General features: G+C 39.2%; 1 protein-coding gene across 2 annotated transcripts in view; it reads left to right on the top strand.

Annotated features, from left to right (window-relative positions):
• Abca12 (ATP binding cassette subfamily A member 12) overlaps positions 1-20,139 on the top strand; it is a 166,194-nt gene that overhangs the window by 94,915 nt on the left and 51,140 nt on the right. For both annotated transcript variants that reach the window (XM_038339851.1, XM_038339852.1), the window contains 11 exons: positions 1,654-1,910; positions 2,001-2,113; positions 3,512-3,633; positions 6,898-7,071; positions 8,682-8,846; positions 9,158-9,368; positions 10,780-10,919; positions 12,816-12,935; positions 15,629-15,719; positions 18,558-18,737; positions 19,377-19,692. In XM_038339851.1, the coding sequence (XP_038195779.1) occupies positions 1,654-1,910; positions 2,001-2,113; positions 3,512-3,633; positions 6,898-7,071; positions 8,682-8,846; positions 9,158-9,368; positions 10,780-10,919; positions 12,816-12,935; positions 15,629-15,719; positions 18,558-18,737; positions 19,377-19,692 (1,889 nt within the window). The remainder of the gene's footprint in view (positions 1-1,653; positions 1,911-2,000; positions 2,114-3,511; positions 3,634-6,897; positions 7,072-8,681; positions 8,847-9,157; positions 9,369-10,779; positions 10,920-12,815; positions 12,936-15,628; positions 15,720-18,557; positions 18,738-19,376; positions 19,693-20,139) is intronic.

Below are 20,139 nucleotides of genomic sequence, written 5' to 3' on the forward strand. Positions count from 1 at the left end.
AGGATGGATTAACAGGGAGCATATCCTGAGGATACATGGAGCACAGTGAACAAGGTTCAGGAGTATACTGGAGAGTTTAGGTCGTCAGAGTTCCTGGGTCTGCGATTCTTCTGGGTTTGGGAGTTGAAGTTCTTTTGGATATCTCTGTGGGACAAAGGCACTTAGTTTTTCTAAATAGATCACAAGGCAGAAGACAAGAGGAATAACAAAGCAGACATCTGAAAACTGGGTCTGTTGCCATGGAGTTGCTAATACATGCTACAGCTTAAAGACTTACAAAATGTTGATTAAACTTTAAAATTCAACTTTAATTGTCATAGACATCATACCATAATATTCAGACCATAGCCTTTATCAGCTGTAGGGTGCAGTTAGGTTCATGGTATCCGCATTGCTCAGTAACCAGTCTTCAGGATCCCTTTCATCATGTAAAATCAAAACCTTTTCTATTAACCAGCCCCTCACTTCTCCGTCCTCCAAGCTCTGTATGTTCACAGTCTCTCTTTGATTTCCTGTGTTTATGGACAGCACCCCTCTAAGTTGCTCATGTATTGGAATCACACGGTCTTTGTGAGTGGCTGATTCCATTTAGCATAGCATCCTCAAGGTTCATCCACTTTGCAACAGTATACCCTTACCTATTGATGTGTGTGTGTCCTTAGACATTGCTTCACTGTTATGTGTATTCTGTTCATCCATTCATCCCTTGAGTTGTTCCTATTTCTTGGCAATTATAAGTAGGTTTCTGCACACATTAGTATACGAATACTCCATCTATGTACTATTTTCGGTTCTCTGAAGTGTAGACCGAGAATTGCAACGTAGGCTCACATGCTTGTTTTATTTTTGAGTTGTGAGGAAGAACAATACTGTTTTCCATACAAGCTGCAGCATCTTCACTCCTGCCAACAGTACACCAGGCTTGTAATGCCGGAACATCCCCACCACGCTTGCTGTTTTCCCGTGCTGGTTTGTTCTGTGTATCATAACTGCCATGATGGATGTGAGGAAGAAAGGCTTTTCAGAGGTTCAAACCAAATCTGCCTTCTCTCTCTCCTTACACGATATAAAATAAAATTAAATATAAAATTTGTTGAAGTTATTGTGATTTAAAATATACGTATAAAATAACGTTTTCTTCTAAATTTTAAAGATTTATTTTGGTTTTTATTTATTTATTTATATTTGGGGAGGGAGGGCACATGTATGCGTGGATTATGTTTCTTGTGCCTGCCAAAGCCCATAGAGGGTCTGATACCTTGGAGCAGGAGTTTGCTGGACACCTGGCTTCTTACACAGGTACTTGGATATGAACTGCAGTCTTGAGTATTTTGCAGCAAGATCTTTAAACTACTGAGTCATCTCATTCTCCCCCTTAATTTTTAAAACTATATTTGGAAAACCTGGAGGTCTCTACCATTGAGAAAAACAAGCTTAGTAGGTTCCAAGATTTTCACAAAATTCTTAGGAAAGAACAATACACATAAGCAGCAGAAAGCAGTGCTTCCTTATAGTGCAGGGCCCAACACCAACTAACTAATGCATAGGCAGAAATAGCTGTTGCAAATCAAATTTGGTTACTTAGTGCCAATTGCTAAATATGCAGAATAAACATGACTAATCTATCTTCTCTTCTTTCCCCTTTCTGGAAAGCTGTCTCAGCTTCGGAACTTGACAGAACTCCTCTGTGAATCAGAAATGTTCAGTGCAATAGAGGGATCCTGCCAGCTCTCTAACATAAGCTTCGGCAGGCTGTGTAAAGACCACGCCTTTCACGTGCAGCTGATTGAAGCAGCAGAGCTGGGCGCTGATATTGCCACTGGCTTTCTGTACCAAGACAATATAGTATCCGCAAAACTGAGGGATTTGCTTACTGGAGATCCCAGCAAAATTGATCTAAATATGGACTGGTAAGTTTTCCCATTCTCTTCTTCCTTGGTAAAATCCTGTCTCCAAAACCCGCTATGCCTACTTGAATTTATCCTTCTGTTTTGTCCCAGGCTCCTGGAACAGGTGTTGCAAACGAATTACTTGGAAAATATCACACAGTTAATACCAACTGTAGAGGCCATGCTGCATGTCAACACCAGTGCGGAATCTTCTGAGCAACCAGGTGTTTCCCCGCTGGATTCTAAAGGCTTATCAGGGTGCCTGTGCTTGCCGGGCCTTAGTTTAAGAAAGGCTCTTTCAAACTTTCCAACCAAACCTGCTCTTCTCTGTGCCCTGACAATAGGAAATCCGAAGCTTTCAAGTTTGGCTGCTTGTCTAAAACAGACACAGTGAGCTAGCAGGGACTGACATCTGAAACAACGTTATAGCAAAAAGATTTCCAAAATTTAGCAACTTACAACATTTACCTGTGGTTTTTAGATATAGCGAAGTGTGTTAGAGTCGACTGTAGGAAGGAGGGTGAAGCATGTTTCCTTCTATAGAATAATCTGATAAAAAGAAAAAACCCTGAAAAGGCTGCACAGATGTGTCCAGAAATCTCAATTGAGAACTCTCTATTGGTATTCTGAACATGATACACCAGGCAATACATTCCTTCTTTGCATAATACCTAAATACTAGAGAGAAAGACATTCTGAATTTTAGGCAACAGTCAGGCACAAAATTGGAAAGACATTAAGTCTAAAAATGAAGAAAGTGTGTTGTATGAGGGTCACTTAGTATTAAAAAAAATCAGAGCTGGAGAGATGGCTCAGAGGTTAAACACACAATGCTTGTCCAGAGGACCTGGGTTCAGGTCCCAGCACCTACGTGGCATTTCATAAACATTTATAACTTAATTCCCAGAGTATTTGACACTCTTCTGCACTGTCTGACCACTACACTCACATGGTATACAGACATCCATGCAGGCAAAATACTTATACACATAAAATAAAAATAAGTCAAATAAAACCATAAAAATAAAAAAGGTATTTCTAGATATTTCAATCTTCAAAAAATAAAAATATTGTTTACAATGTCTTAATAGGTCCAACTGTGAAATAATTTTAATTGCCATCCTAAAAGAGCTTGAAATTGCACATTCAAGTATAGACCATTTATGAACTATCATATTCTGGGCAAAATTAAAGACAAATGTCTTGTAGTGTATTTATCAAATTTATTCCCAAATTGACATATCATATGACCCTAGGCTAACATGCATTTTGTAATGATGTGATGGTAAATTAAATGGAGACGTACTTATTTAGTGGCTTATGTGATCAAAGTCTGTGACAAAACTCTATTTTCCTTGGATCAACCTTGGGTTGCAGACATCACAGGGAAATTTATAACCTTATAGCAATCTGTTGACTCAAGTTAACAGCATCATAATCCGAGCAAGTCTAAATCAGACAAAGATAGATCTCAAAGATGGCAAACTTGCCAAAACTAGGAGGCAACATCTGTTTCTGGCAATGTAAGTTCGGTACATTTTAGTCTAGATGCTATGTTACTGTACCTAAAAAGAGTGGCATTACAACCGAGGTATGTGAGTGTGTGTGTGTTTGCCTTACAGGCCAATTAATAGAAATGTTTAAAAACATTGAAGAGCTGAAAGAAGAACTGAGGGCAATAGGAATGTCCAACGCGAGTATTGACAAGCTGCTGGCTATTCCCATCCCAGACAACAGAGCTGAGGTAAGGGCTCGTTTGGACATAAGGGCATTTGGTAGAGGTTGAGGTAGCAAAGTGCTTATATATAAGGCATCAGGAAGTTGCATGGGAATCAGATCAAGCTTCCATACAAACGCTAAAAGAAGCTTAAGTCTTAAGTGAAGTTTGAAGAGGTATCCTGCCCTTATGTGTGTGTGTGTGTGTGTGTGTGTGTGTGTGTGTGTGTGTGTGTGTGTGTGTGTGATACTGGAGACTGGACTACCACTAAGCTACATTCCCAGCCTTAGAAGTGAAATTCTGAAGAAATGTCACTATGTTTCCCGTTCATTGATTTCTGTTTACCTTCTCTCACTTTTTCTGTTCCCCACTTCTCCTTTCCTCCTCAGACACTTTTCTTAAACCAGCGGTAATAGTATCTACTATTATAGTAACAGCCTCTGGTATCCTAAGGGACATCCAGGTTAGGGGGAAAGCACGCAGACGTCTGCTCTTTGTCGCAATAACTAAAGCAGGTTATTCACTTCTATTTGGTTAAATCCCCCGGAAGAGGGCTAGCATATGCAATAGATGTCATCAGTGAAATCACAGAAAAGTTTGTGGTGATAGCAAACATTTTTTTCCCTGCAAAAATAATGTTATTTTCTTTTTAGCAGATAATATAGTTTTCCACTCAAAATATCTTGTCTTTTATCCAGTTTCCAAGTCCATTGTCTGGAAGTGTCATGGAAATTTTCCAAAAGAGCCATGCAGCTTAAGGCCTCATGTGACAGAGTGTGTCATTTGTAAGCGTGGCTCAAGCCACTAAGCACAACTAGATGAAGCTCATGGAAAGTTCCCTCTGACAGGCTTTAAAGCTGCTGCTGTCCTTGTAATTGGTTCTCTATGCAAAACTTTTTGTTTATTTACTTTTTCCCTATGCAAAACTTACAACTGCCTTGCTTTGCTTTCTTCCTTCCTCTTGATCTTGCCTTTTGCTCATTTGGTTCAAAGCCATCACTTTGTCACCAGGTACTTGGTTTTGGAAGCCGCCTTTGTGAAAAAAGGAGGGCACACAGTCTGACTGCTATTTTTGTCTTTTTTAATTTATGTATTTTACATACCAACCAGAGTTTCCCCTCCCACTTCCTCTTCCCACCTTTCTATCCCCCTCCTTTGTCTCCCTTCAGAAGGGTAAGGCCTCCCATCAGAGTTAACAAATCATGGCATATCAAGCTGAGGCAGGATCAAGCTCTTCCCCCTTGCATCCAGGCTGGACAGAGCATCCCACCATAGGGAATAGATTCCAAAGAGCCAGCTCATGCATCAGGAAGAGGTCCTGGTTCCACTGCTAGGAGCCCCACAAAAGATCAAACTGCATAGCTGTCATCCAGATGCAGAGAGCCTAGGTCGGGTCAATGCAGGCTCCCTAGCTGTCAGTTCAGTCTGTGAACTCCCACAGGCTGAGGTCAGCTGTCTCTGTAGGTTTCTCCATCCTGATCTTGAACCCCTTTGCTCATAAAATCCCTCCTCCTTATCTTCAACTGCACTCCCAGTTCAGTGTTTGACTATGGACCTCCACATCTGCTTTCATCAGTTACTGGATGAAGGCTCTATGTTAACAATTAGGGTAGTCACCAATATAATTACAGGGAAAGGCCAGTTCAGACACCCTCTTCACTCTTGTGGAGAGGTCATCCTTGTGGGTTCCTAGGAGTTTCCCTGGCACCAGGCTTCTCCCTAACCCCACAGTAGTCCTCTGTATCAAGAGATCTCTTTCATGACTTTCCCCCTCCATCCTGCTTCCAACTCAACCATCCCGATCCCTCATGTTCCCATCATCCCTTCCCCTCCCCTCTAACACCCACCAATCGCAGTTTATCGAGAATGTCTTATCTATTTCCTCTTCCCAGGGACCCATGCATTCCTCTTAGGGTCCTCCGTGTTACCTAGCTTCTCTGGGGCTGAGAACTGTAGCCTGGGTATCATAGGCTTTACATCTAATATCAGCTTATTTTTGGTTGTGAACCTAGCCTTTAACGGCTGAGTCATCCCTCCAGGCTAGTATCTACTTTGAGTGAGTACATAGTGTGTTTATCTTTCTGGGTATGGGTTACCTCGCTGAGGATGAGTTTTCTAGTTCCATATCCATTTGCCTGCAAATTTCATGATGCCATTATTTCTCCCCTCCCCCCCACCGATTAAAACTCCATTGTGTAAATGTACCATTCTTTTTATCCATATTTTCTTTATTCTTTGGTTGAGGGGCATCTAGGTTGTTTCCAGGTTCTGGCTATTACACATAATGCTGCTGTGAACATAGATGAGCAAGTGTCCTTGTGGTACGAGTGTGCATCCTTTGTGTATATGCCCAGCTTTTAAGAAAGAAGATGTTCTGCGACTGCCATTGTCATGGGCTTTCCTCTTTGTTTCAACCTTCCCATTGACCTGCCTTCCCCTTGCACACTTCTGTGGATGTGCATTACTCTCTAGGAACAGAAGTTCACATAAGCTTGTGATTCTGGACTACCACTTCCTCCTCCTCTTTGCTCTTCATCTCTTCTTTGCTCTGGAGCTTCTTGAAGCTGTAGAGGAAGTCATTTATGCCCAGACTGAGTCCCTTTTCTACTATTTTTTGTACCTTTTCTTCTGTTATTTTATACCTGATTGCTCAAGAAAGATTCTGTTTTTCCTCCCTTCTTGCCTGCCTTCCCCATCACTCCTCTTATGCATTCCAGTGAGCTTAGGTTCTCTGTTTTTTAATTAATAGTTATTGGTGCCTTATGCTACTGGGGAGATGTATCAGTGGTTAAGCACTTGTGCACAAAGTTGAGAACTGGAGTTCAAATCCCCAGAATGCCCTTGAATGTATGTGTTCTGCTTGTAATTCCAGCATCAGAAGGTAGAAGCTGGGGAGTCTCAAAGGAATCTGGTTGGCAAGTAACTGTGTTTATCAGTGAGGTCTGATTTTGATTGACAGACCTTGCCTTATTGAATAAGATGGAAGAGTGATGGTGATGATTTCTGATATTCTTGGGCCCCTACATGCATGGGCACCCATGTGCAACACTCACTCTCACATATGTATGCCCACACAAATAGAAAGATGCATGCACAGAGACAAGCATACCACACATAACCATGAAAATAAGTAAAGGAGAAATATCATGATAGAGACTTTGAAAGAGTAATTTCGTTCCTGGGGACAACTTGTCATATTTTGAAACAGAGCAAGCAGAAAACTCCCTGAAGGTGAACAGAAGATACTCAAACAATTCACAGATAAAATATTTTTCTTCCTCTGACTCACAGATAATTTCTCGTGTGTTCTGGTTGCATTCATGTGATGCGAATGTCACCAACCCCAAACTAGAAGATGCCATGAAGGAATTCTGCAAGCTGCCCCTTCCAGAGAGATCACACCAGTCCTACCTCATCGGAATTACCCTTCTACACTACTTAGACATCTACAATTTCACGTACAAGGCAAGTTGCCAGATGCTTTCCAATACCGCAAGGGAAAACACTCATCTATACGGCTTCTGGAATTATAACATTATTTTAGAACCAACTAAGACGAATAACCTAATGTCCCTGATTTATCAATTCTTAGTTTTTATATCTAAGAACAGAGATAAGATTAATATATGACTACCATTATTTAAAATATAAACTCTCTTATCATTTCTTACAGTGAATAAGCATTAATTTAGTGCAATGAAAATAAAGAGTAGGGACTGGAGAGATTTCCCAGTGGTTAGGAACAACAGCTACTCTTTCAGGGGCCCTGGGTTCAATTCCCACCATCTACATGGCAGTTCATGATCATCTGTAGTTCCTATCCTGCAGGGTCTGATGCCTTCTGCCTTCTGCAGGCACTGCACACTGGTGCATAGATGTACAGGCTGGTACATAGATATACATAAAAATTAAATTAAAAAATAAAGATAAAAAGAAAGGTTAAATTTTTTTAAAGAAATATTGTTTTAAAAAGTCTTGCAAATTAAACACGCTGAGAAGCATTTTCAAATGTAAAAGTATGTAGGATTCTTTGGGGATGTTTTCAAAATGATAATGTTTGCATTCCTTTGTCAATTTAGTAAAGAAAACGGCCATTATTTATGGTCATTTTGGCATGGAGTGAAGTGAAGAGCTCCACGGCCGTGAGCAGGTACTCTAGCAGGTTACTCAGTGCACAATGGACAGAAAAGGACAAACTGGAAGATTAAACACATTGTCCAGCAAAGTCTACACCTGGGTCAAAATCATGTGCATATTCTTAAAAGCAGAGAAACTTGCTTTTCCCCTCTTAAAAATTAGAAACTCCAGATGATGAGGCAATAAAGATGTTTTGGGTTAGTTACAGTTAACCCTATGTAGAGCCCTCTCATCTTCTTACCCTTGCCCCTGCTGTTGCCCCAAAAGAACTCCAGCATCCCATCCCAAAACCCACCAAGCCGCAAAGCGACCTTTGACAACACGTCACTTTATGCCACAACTCGGCTTATAACCTTCCAGTGGTTTCCATTTTTTTCTAGGAAAACCCCCAATCCTATACCAGGGCCTCACTATCTGCACATATGCCCCGCCTGGAACCACCATTTCCTTAGCTGTCCTTAGGCCCATGTGATAGTGTGGTATCACCCCAAGGCACAGTTCACAAGAAGAGCTAAAGAGCTGGCAGTTCACCCTGATCTCAAATTATTTCTTTGCCTTTTGCATCAATTGAATCAATTACACAGTAACTGGTCTGTGTATGTGGCTTCTTTCATGTAGTATAGTATTTTCAAGTTTTGTTCATGGCATAGCATGTATCAGCATTTCCTTTTTTTGTATGCCCATATTATATTGCATTTAAGGATAAATTCTGTTAACCAAAGCCTATCAATGTCCATGTACCAGCCTTCTCTGGATCCCCTTTGCTTTGGTAAATATCTAGAAATGCAATGTTTGGTATGGAAAATCTCTATTTACCTGTTCAGTAGACTTTCAGAAACATTTTTCAAAGCGGCCATTCTGTTTTATAATCTTGCCACCCATCCATGGGGTTCCAGTACTTTCTTATCAATCAGTTACTTTCATTCTTTTCCCATTAGGTCTTTTTCCCAAAGAAAGATCAGAAGCCAGTGGAAAGGATGATGGAGCTTTTCATAAAGCTGAAAAAGATCCTCAATCAGTTGGCGTCTGGTGCACATCCCCTGCTAGACAGAATGAGATCCCTGAAACAAATGCATCTGTCCAGGAGTGTTCCATTAACACAGGTAGAAAAGTCACTTGGTAATATTCTTCCTGAGAAATTCTTCCTGCTATGCTGACTTGTATTTAAGATTGTGGACAATAAATTCAGCTACCAACCTAGCACCTTTAAGACAGAAACTCACTGGAGGAAAACTCCCACTTTGGTCATGTTTGGTGCGTAAGCCAGTGAGGCTTATCATTCTGTATTTAGGTTTGCCATTCATGCTTAAAGAATTATGGAAACTTATAGCCTTACCACTTTTTCTTTCTGTGTTGTCTTCCAGAGCACATGTGGCTCAGGTAACATTAATAACTCTTGGACATTGTCTCCCAGGCCATGGACAGAAGCACCCGAATGAACACGCCAGCAGGATCTTTCAGTACCATCTCCCAAGCACTCTGTTCCCAAGGGATTACCACAGAGTATTTAACCTCCATGCTGCCTTCTTCCCAGAAGCCAAAAGGCAACCACACCAAAGATTTTCTAACTTATAAATTGACTAAAGAAGAGATTGCTGCAAAATACGGAATTCCCTTAAATGCTAGTGAGTGTACCTTACAATAAGTATGATAATTATTTTTAATGACAAGAGCATTGCATGTTCTGTCACCACATCTGATGGTAAATGAAGTATTAATTTTATCTCAGAATAAAAATAGAAAACACTTATGCAGCACTTGCTGCGTGTCCTTCCTTTTAACTCATGCCATCGCCACAGCAGCCCCATGAGGTAATGTCTACAGCTTGCATCTTAATGATGGCAGTAGAGGTGTAAAGATACTGAATAACCTGCCCAAGGTCACTGAACCTGGAGGTCTCAGAGCTGTCAGGCTGCTACACGACAGAGTGTACAGTCATAGATCACTTTACCAATAGACATGTGCTCTGAGAAATGTGTCATTAGGTGGCTTGGTCATCGTGGGATCATAGACAAACTAGACAAGCCAGCCGGCACATCAGCAGGTGATGCTCCGGTGTAGGACTCCATCATCCATGCAGCCCATCACATTATTGTTAACCTACACTGCTTTGCGGCTAGCATCTGGGGGTCATAACTAGGAACTCTTGCCAGTAGAAAATGCTAAAGCTTGGGCTGGAGAGATGGCTCAGAGGTTAAGAACACTGGCTTGTCTTCCGGAGGTCCCGAGTTCAATTCCCAGCAACCATATGGTGGCTCACAACCATCTGTACTGAGATCTGGCACCCTCCTCAGGCGTGCAGGCATACATCGAAGCAGAATGTTGTATACATAATAAATAAATAAATCTTGAAAAAGGAAAATGCAAAAGCTTGTTTTAAATGTTTTCAGAACAGTATTTTTCCCGAACTTTCTAGCATTAGACATTTATATGGCATATGGTAGAGCTGCGTGAGAAGCTGGGCGTAACCGTTTATCGCATATCAAAACCATTTACTTGATCTATAAACTTTGAGATGCAAAATGTGATCTTAGGAGCTCTTCCAGATTATATATGGATGTTTAGTATAGCAATTGGATTGACTTATTCGTTCATCTTTTTATTCATTCGCCAAAAAGCTGTGAATGGCTCTCACGTATCTGGGACCATCCCAGGAGTAGGGCTTTCTGTATTTTTGGAAAATTAAGTGCTGGCAAAATGGATCTGTTAGAAGGAAGTCTGAAATATGATTTGAAATATCTGTATTTCTCCTTGGCCAAATGCCACCATTTATTCTGGGCTTGCTTATTACCTTGTACTTTTCCCACCTAAAAAAGCAATTGTTACTCTGCCTTCAACACCAGATGCCTCATATCTGTTATCACTGTAGGAAATTCAAAGACATAAATTTTAGGCTACATAGCTTGAACCAATTCTCTATAAATAGATATGGAATGTACCTAGAAATAATTTTTTGTTTTCTTCTAAATCATAATGATTGATGCATAACAATTGTGCCTATTAATTTGCTGATTTCATTTTGCTTTTAATTTCCAGCACCATTTTGCTTCTCCCTTTACAAAGACATCATCAACATGCCTGCTGGACCTGTAATTTGGGCATTCTTGAAACCAATGTTGTTGGGAAAGATTTTATATGCACCATATAACCCAGCTACAAAGGCTATTATGGAAAAGGTTTGGCTGTCAAACTCAATGTTTCTATGTGGTTTACTGTTTCTGTTCTGGAGTAGCCAACTTCTAAATTTATTTTAGGGGATTCTGAATTATGTCTTCTCTACCATCATCATTGCCCTTGGTGTTTGCAGCTTTTGATAATTCTTTACTTTGGCCCTAGGTAAATGGGGTAGGGTATAAGTTATGCCAAGTGGGAGCTTCTGGTGAAATCGACCATCTTGACACTTGGGAATGAAATTAGGTACAGCTAGACCCCAGACTTTTTAGTGTATCTAAGAAAGCCAAAAAGTTTTCAATTAATGTCAAATGTTCAAAGTATATATAAAAATCATATTAAAATGTGTGATTGTTTAACTCATTCAAATAAAAATTAGTTCTTAAAGTATAGATTATTGACTTCATAATTGGTTGTGTGATTTAATATTTTTAAATTATATCAAAAATACATGTTGAGATAAACAATATCGTCAGGACCCGTTTTAGCATTTTACTGTAATTACTTCCCCTCACTTTTAAGATGGCTTTAAGGGTGGACATGGTGTTCCATGGTAGAGTGCTTGGCTGAGGGCAAAGGGCCCTGGGCTCAATGCACAGCACTGAAAAGAAAGGAAAATACCAGTAAGCTTGGCTTGAAGACAGGCATGCAGAGCACAGCCGTAGCCCCAGTGTCTTAGAGGCTGAGACAGGAGGCTTTGGAGGTTGAGGCCCCCCCCCCCTCAAAAAAAGCTTCAAATATTTGAATTATACACCTATTCTTCTAAAAGCTAACGAGTGAAAGTGAAAAGAAAATCTGCCTTAGTGTTGCCTAGTCATTAAATTATAGGTGATGGGAGTCTGACAGTATGCTTGAGACTACATAAAATGAACAGAAAGTTACCACTGAGTGTTGTTGCTTTGAATGTTTTTGACTTAATACCTTACTCATCTTATGGGTGTATACACTCCAGATTTCATGCAAATGATGTCACTCTCACTGGTCAAGCGTAGATCCCCCTCACCCTTTTAATGTTTTTAAAACTCTAGTCTCCAATCTTTCATGTGGTAAAAAGTCCTTTAACTCAATAGAGCTAGCTAAATTCTTTCCTTTTTACAGATGTTAAAGAAAATTTTAATGGCACGAAATGCATTTATTTTATTCTCATATTCTCATATCTCATAATCAAATGCTTATGAAAAGATTCATTTTATTTCTGGCATATGGTTTTGGGTTTGTGCTAATATAAACACTGTGGCCAACAAAACACATGTGCATGCATTTGGTGAAATTGGTATTTTATTTCAGTAAGGTTAATGTCTAGAATTGGAGGGTTTTAGGACATTTTGTTGCTCTGTTTTAATTTGTCTTATTGAAATAGGGTCTAGCTATGCAGCTCATGCTATCCTTGAGAGTTCAGGATCCTGAACCATCACACTTGGCTGTACTTCATTTGGATAGTGTTTTCCAGATTGGCTTCCTAAAAGGCTGTGGTATACCTGTTCCCAGGAACAAGAAACAAGAGCATCTCTTACTTTGCCTTCTGACTTAGAAAATTTAATTGAATAAGAAAATCCTTCCTTTGTCTGTGAACTCATTTTAGTAGTGATTTGAAGTTTAACATTTGTAGAAAGGAAAATTTGTAAGGACTCTGGGGAGGCATCCATTTTTATTATAAATTCATGTTGGGCATCAAGCAAGCCCTAAAATTTCCAGAATTTTTAAAAATGACATTGATCTTTGTAAGATATATCACATGAAACTTTTGAACACATAGGAAAGGTGTGACAATGGCTTTTCTTTCCTTTTTTTAACAATCTTTACCTTTTAATGCTATTTTTATATACCAGAAGTTGTATATTGTATTGAAATACATGAAAGACACTGATTGACCAAATCTCTCTTGTTTCTTTGTTTTTAAGTCAAATGTAACTCTGAGGCAGTTGGCGGAATTAAGAGAAAAATCTCAGGAGTGGATGGATAAGTCACCAATCTTCATGAATTCCTTCCACCTGCTAAACCAGACAATTCCAATGCTCCAGGTACTAGATCTCTCTACCGTTCACCTCCCTGGGAAATACAGTTCTTTGATATTTTAATCACCTTTATTATGTGATGATTGTAACTTAGCATCCATTTTCAATAGATTAGGATAGCCTTCTCCAGAGATAGCATCAGAAACAGAATTTCTCATTCATGTTTGTAGCTCCTCTCTTCCTTCTAGATCTTCCTGTCTCTCTACTACCTTAGAGGAGAGAATTCTTACACTCCGATGTAACTGTACCTAGTGCTATAATCACTTACTTAATGACTTTAATTAGCATAGCATGGATGTGCTCAAGCTATCTCTCTTTTAAATTATTCTGTGGTACTAATTGGTTTTAGAATTTCTGGAGTATTATGTTCTAGAAGGCATTCAACGTCAGGGGTTCTTTAGTTGATGCATGTGGCATAAATTGCACACAGGTGCTGTCATAATGAATCAAAAAACACACCTAGAAAAAATGTTCTAATAAATTGGTCCCTTCTAAATTTAGTCCTCACTCAGCCACTTGTGATGATCATGCCAGTATAGTTACAGGTTTGACGGTGCAACTCTGCACACATCAGTTTGAAAAGTATGATGTGATTCCTGTAAAAAAGATGCAGGCTTTTCTGAAAATACTTATAACAGTTTAGGGAAGTGGTCCAATCAAAAACAGAACTTTTGACAACTAAAGAGCAAGCAGCAGAGCTAACCTGTTATCAGCTGGAGAAAAGAATGTCAGGAATGATAGTAATGGCGGTACTCAGGAGAAAGTGGTTTGCATTGAAAAGAGATGACCCCCATAAAACCAACGGAACCCAAGAAGATATATATATATATATATATATATATATATATATATATATCCAAATATTCTGTCCCAGACACTGTCATACTGTCTCTGGAGGGAAGGTGTATATATATATATATATATATATATATATATATATATATATATATACATTTGGTTATATATATTTCTAAAATATTCTTGGTTTGCAATATATAATATATGTAACACTTATATATACTGTGTATCATACATATGTTATATATTGTATGTAATGTATTGTATATGTGTATTATATATGATATGTAGTATATACAATGTATGTGTTATACATACATACATACATACATACATACATACACATATTGCCTGTTTTTATCACCATGCAAATAAATTAATGCCAGGATGACTCATTTGATTCATTTAAGTTTTCAGGAAAATTGTACCTAGAAGTTACTTTCTTCAGTTTGTTTTGACTAACAGTGAGTGCATAGATAGTTATATTTCTAGTGTGAATTAGAAAATAAATATAAAACCATTAATATGTTTAATAAGTGTAAAATGAAGGGTATTTTCCATCAAACATGTCCCCCACAATGTATTGTTCAATTTAACTCTTCTGAGCTAAAGAATACTCATTGTAGTGGATCTTTTCTAGTGAGTCTCATATAACAAAGTTTCTTGAATAGAATTTTATTGCCCTATGTATTCTCCTAAATGGAAGATTGCTCTTTTCTCCTAAAAACTTGTTATCTATGGAGAGGGGAAAAAAGTAGTCCACAGTCGTTATTTTATTAGGGAATTTTTTTGTTGGCTAAAGTGCTGAATTACCAAACGACATATGTTGTACATAATAGTTCCAAAGTGCTGAATTTATTAGAACCTCTGTAGCCATCTTCACAGTGAGATTATCAGATAACTGAAGCATCTTTACTCCAGAAAAGAATAAATTGCTACTCTCAGTTCTTGAGGAAAAACTCAGTTTTGTAAATTCACAGGGAGTTTGACATCGAGGCATTAATGGATGACCTTGCATTGCGGTATAGTGCTTGCTCCACAGTACTGAGGCTCTGGGCTCTGGCTGGGTTCAATCACTGGCTGGGTTCAATCACTGAGGTGCACACACACACACACACACACACACACACACACACACACACACACACAAAACACATCCAAAAGATACAAGGAAAATGGTAAGAATGGTATTCTCTTTGAGGTTAAAAATCTGCAAAGTAATGCCTAACTCACTGTAAAAGAACTAGTGATGGTTTCAAGGTAGAAGCTATGTCTCTTAGATTGGAAAATAACAATAGAAGCTATAATATTTTTTAATTAATTATTACTTTATCGGTGTCAGTGGAGTGGAGGCTAGTTTTACTGATCTTTTCCCATGACCATATAGTTGTTCTTGTTCAATACAGAGCAGTACTATACTAATGGACACTGACTTTTCTGATGAGTCGTTTGTCCTCCACTTTAGAAAGACAAGCTGGAGCCAGGAAGGAGGCACCTCACAGCCGGGGATGAGTAACTAGAATACCAAGCAGTTGTGAGTTCAAATGTCAGCAGTTGCTTTTATTTATCTCAGGAGAACAAAATACACCCTGAGCCACATTATTTATAGCATATGTTTAAAAGGAAGTAATTTATTAGTGCTGAGAAAAATTCTGTTACATTGAGTATAATTCTCTGATGTTAAAAATAGTTTTGGTTCCCTCTGGACACTTTTAGAAATCTGAGCAATTTGTGTGAAAAACAGACACTCATTCTTTCAAATCATGTGTATGAGCCCACAAGCAGGTACCTTAACAGCACCCGGTGGAGGCTGCTTAACTCTTCCAAGGTCGTACGAGGAGTAGCAACGATTAAACATGTTTTCTTCTCATACTGACACTGGCTCTTATTATTAATTTTAGAATACTCTAAGGAACCCCTTTGTGCAAGTTTTTGTAAAGTTCTCTGTGGGACTCGATGCTGTTGAACTCCTGAAGCAGATTGACGACCTTGGTGAGTCCTGCTGCACAGTAGAATTTCATTCACTGCACATCAGAATGGGGGAAGAGACCTAGTGCCCTGTACCCGGGAGAGAACTTCCCTTTTCTTCTGCATTTAGTTTTTTATTGGCTCTTGGAAGAAAAGGGGGACCCTAGACATGTCTACGATGTTTTCTGTTAATTAAAGTAGTGGTATTGTAAACACTTCTTGTCATCATTCATAATGATTCTGCAGCAAGATACAGCAAGATAAAAGATAAACACAACTTTTACCTTCATCATGGGAAGGCAGAAGTAAGGTAGCACATTTGACTTTTTTCCCTTCCTTGATAACTCCATGAGAAGTCAGTACTCACAAGTGCGGGAAGGTGAAACAATTCCTGGCAGCATTTAACATTTGATCTCTGCTGGCCTCAGCATCACCAGGATGTAACTGGAAAAGACTATAGAGTTAACAAAGGCAAATGGGGAGACTCAAAAGAAAATAAGCCTAAATAAGTATTCAAGGTTAGATATTCCTCTCAAGGTCATTTAAGAGGAAGAAGCTGCCGAGAATCAAAGGCAGCTGTCTGAACTTACATATTCCCTCTGCCAAGTCCCCACCTTCAACCTAAAGATGCAAGACATCTAATTCAGGCTGTGTCTGATTCACTGTTGCTATGCAACCACAAGGATGAAGAAGGGATTGAGAGCATCCGAATTTGGCAGCAGCAGAGCAAATACCCTCTTCCTCCCCAGCACCTCTGTGACACATATTACTTAGGTAGCAAGCTGGTAGGGAAGAATTATGTCTATATTTGCAGGTAACCATATGATGTATAGTTGCATGCATTTGATGATAGCCAAGCTAATTTGGTTAAAGAGAGGTATTAGGGGATTTGTTTTCCAAAAGTAAACGGTAAGTCACCATTTGATAAAAATATCAGGGATAAACTATAAAGTTCTTAAATAAGTTTTATCATCCCTAACTTTTAAAATAGGAGATGAGGCTTAGAATTTAAAATCAGATTAAAATAAGTACAGCAGTAAGAATAATACATTTGAAGGCCTGAGTTTGATGCTCAAAACTGATTGCAAATATGCAAACACATGTGCATACATACATACATATACACACATATATGTTTGTCAATGAGACTTGTATTAAAGTTACATAGGTAAGAGATTATACAGCTAGACCTGGGAGCTGTTACTGCCTCTTCAAAGCTTTTCTTTGAGTTCATGTACCAACAGGTCTAGAGACTCCTTTTTTGTTATGTTGACTCCCAGTATCCACTGGAGGCCACAGTGTTCAACAGCAGTATAGCTCTCCCCTTCAGCATCTCCATCATGTAGAGGCTTTTATTTTAAATGTATTGAGAAATGTATTTAGGAAGCTGCCCTCTGTGAGGAACAAGGACTTATTTTGGATAAGGTAAGGAACCTGTTTAGGAAGGATTTATGACAGTTGCAGCTCAGACTTCATGATGAGCAAATTAATAAAAACTTAATTGGTCAAATGATTTGTTAACTCGTGATTTCATATTTACCCTTGGTCCCTACTGCTTTTCTCACAAGGAATCCTCCAATTGCAGAATAATTAAACCCTCTTTCTTCTGGAGTAATTATTTAATATTAAATCTTGATCTTTTTGTCTGGGTTAATTTAGACATGAGTAGAGATGAGTCACATAAGACTTTATTGTTTATTTATACGGTGGTGGTACCAGAAATCAAATTCCAGACTTTGTGCGTGCAAGGCAAGTGCTGTATCACTGAACTGTGCCCCCCAAATTGTCTTTTGATAATATAAGAAAGTGGCAAGTATCTAATATAGACCACCATCTTCCTTAGATTTTTGATATTGCGGCTTTTATTTTATTTTATTCTATTTTAAACTACGTGGCTATCTGTATGCCTCTGTGAGGGTACTAGTGCAGGTACCTATGTTGTCTAAAGACCGTGTCAGACCCCCAGGAGCTGGAGTTGCTGGTGGCTCTGAGCTATGCAATGTGGGTTCTGGGAACTCAACTCTGGTTTGCAAGTGATTTTAACTGTTGAATCATCTCTCCGGCCCTTCTGTTATCCAGCTTATACTCTGCACAGACTTTTTTTTGTTTAAAATTCTTAAACATTTTTTGTCATAAGGAAGCATTTTTGTTTAGTTTATTTAAAACAGTGATAGTTAGCACATAGTTTATTTCCTACACGATATATTTACTTCTTCTATGTGTGTATATATGCATATAACATGTTCATGTGTGTGTACACACATATGGAGATCAACAATAACTCTCTCTCTTCCCCACCCTTTTTTTTTTTGAGAAAGGGTCTCTCACTGAACATGGAGATATCAATTCAGCTAGACTGTCTGGCCAGCAGGCCTCAGGGTGTTACCTGTTTCTGTCTCTACCCCAAACCATGCCAATGCAGGCACTACCATGCCTGGCTTTTACATGGGTGCTGAGAAATCAAACTCAGTGTCCCTCTGCTTGCTTGATAAGTACTTTGCCTACTGTTCCAGCTCCCCAGCCACTATCTGTATAATTCTTCAGGATGTGCTCATTCTTAGTCCTTTGTTATTTAATTCGCAGTAGAATATACTTCTGCACTATCTTGAGTCTCTTTGAGCCTGGTTGACTGTATTTGTAACTAGCTTAACATTCTCCTCAAGGAGTTTCTGCAGAACTGGCAACATTTTTGTCAGCATAGAATGCTAGATATTTTCAAAGAAAATTCTACAGTGCTACCTGATTGTTACAATTTAGTTTAATGGGTACTTTTTGCAATAAATAAATAAATAAACACATGCCCTCAATATTTTGTTACTACTTCTGGAATAAAGAAAATAATCTCTCTCCTTGCTTCTTTAGATGTTCTCAGGCTGAAACTGGAGAACAACATTGGCATCATTGACCAGCTTAACACGCTGTCTTCCTTGACGGTGAACATTTCCTCCTGTGTGCTGTATGACCGCATTCAGGCAGCAGGCACTGTGGAGGAAATGGAGACAGTGGCTGAAAAGCTCTACAAAAGCAACGAACTTTTCGGAAGTAAGTGCTGTCCCGCTGGATTAGAGAGTCTCTGCACTATAATGGGCGACACTCTTTTCTAACCTCTTTCATCCAGAACTCAAAAGAGCCTAGCCTGAGGATTGGTGCCCTTTCTGATGTCAGTATTAATGAGAACCCTTCATTTATTCAATCTACTACACTGTCAAAGTACAGGAAACCTTCAACAAATATCTTATCACACTGCAGAAAAATTAAGAATGGATTGGAAGTAGACAAGATTGCCGGACAAAAAATGGGAACTTGGGGGTAGGGTGTGATGGGGGAATGGGGGGATGGGGAGAGTAAAAAAAAGAATGAAAAGCATTGCATTTAAGGGTGAAGTTAGCCTAGCCTCATTATCAGTCAAGGTTATCTATTTAAGAGGATTTTTTTGTCATTTAAGTAACTGGTTTACAGTGATATATTGAATCTGTCACTTCCTTTGTGACTATATTCTTAACTCCAGCTTTGAACCCTTGAGGCTGACACCTCTTAGGAACCATCCTCCTAAACCAAGAGCCTGAATCCACCATCCTGTTACTAACTCAGTAGTCTGGTTGCTCCCTAGTGTGCTGTCTGACCAGCGAGCAACGCTGCCCATGGAGTAACTCTTGTGCTCTGTTGCTGGTTTATTTTTAGGTGTCATTTTTAAGCTTCCATCTAACAGAAGCTCATATAGAGGCTACGACTCTGAAAATGTCTCTCTTCCTCCTATCGTAAAATACACCATCCGCATGAGTCTGAAGACTGCACAGACCACGAGGAGCATCAGAACCAAGATTTGGGCCCCAGGGCCACACAATTCTCCATCGCACAACCAGATCTATGGCCGGGCTTTCATTTATTTGCAGGATAGTATTGAAAGAGCGATCATTGAATTGCAAACCGGAAGGAACTCCCAGGAAGTTGCCGTCCAGGTTCAAGCGGTTCCCTATCCCTGCTTCATGAAAGATAAGTACGTGAACGGACCTGCATGCCACTTGGAGAACTACTCCCTTATGCCTTGAAATATCAAACAGAGGGAAGACATTTACTGAGCCTTTCCCATATGTTTAGAACCTAAAACAGAGCATCCCTGGATGTTTCTTTAGGGATGTTTTTTGCATCCTGTGGGAGAATAAGATCAAAATGCCTTGCATATAAATCTAAACTCTCTGTTACACATGAAATTCTTTCCCATATGTTATCTCATTTGTTCCTCGCTGTCCCTATACAGTTAAATGGAAGCAGTATCATTGCCCATAGTTTTCAGGTAAAAATGATATGCAAGAGCCTGAGTCACTTGACTAAGACCTATGGCTGATCCGGCCCTGGGCCATCTGATGACGGTACCCACATTTTCTCAGTACTCGACCAGACATATAAACACATTTGGAAGAAACATTACAAGAGCACTGTCATT

This window comes from Arvicola amphibius, chromosome 8, assembly GCF_903992535.2.
Source record: "Arvicola amphibius chromosome 8, mArvAmp1.2, whole genome shotgun sequence".
Taxonomy (NCBI): domain Eukaryota; kingdom Metazoa; phylum Chordata; class Mammalia; order Rodentia; family Cricetidae; genus Arvicola; species Arvicola amphibius.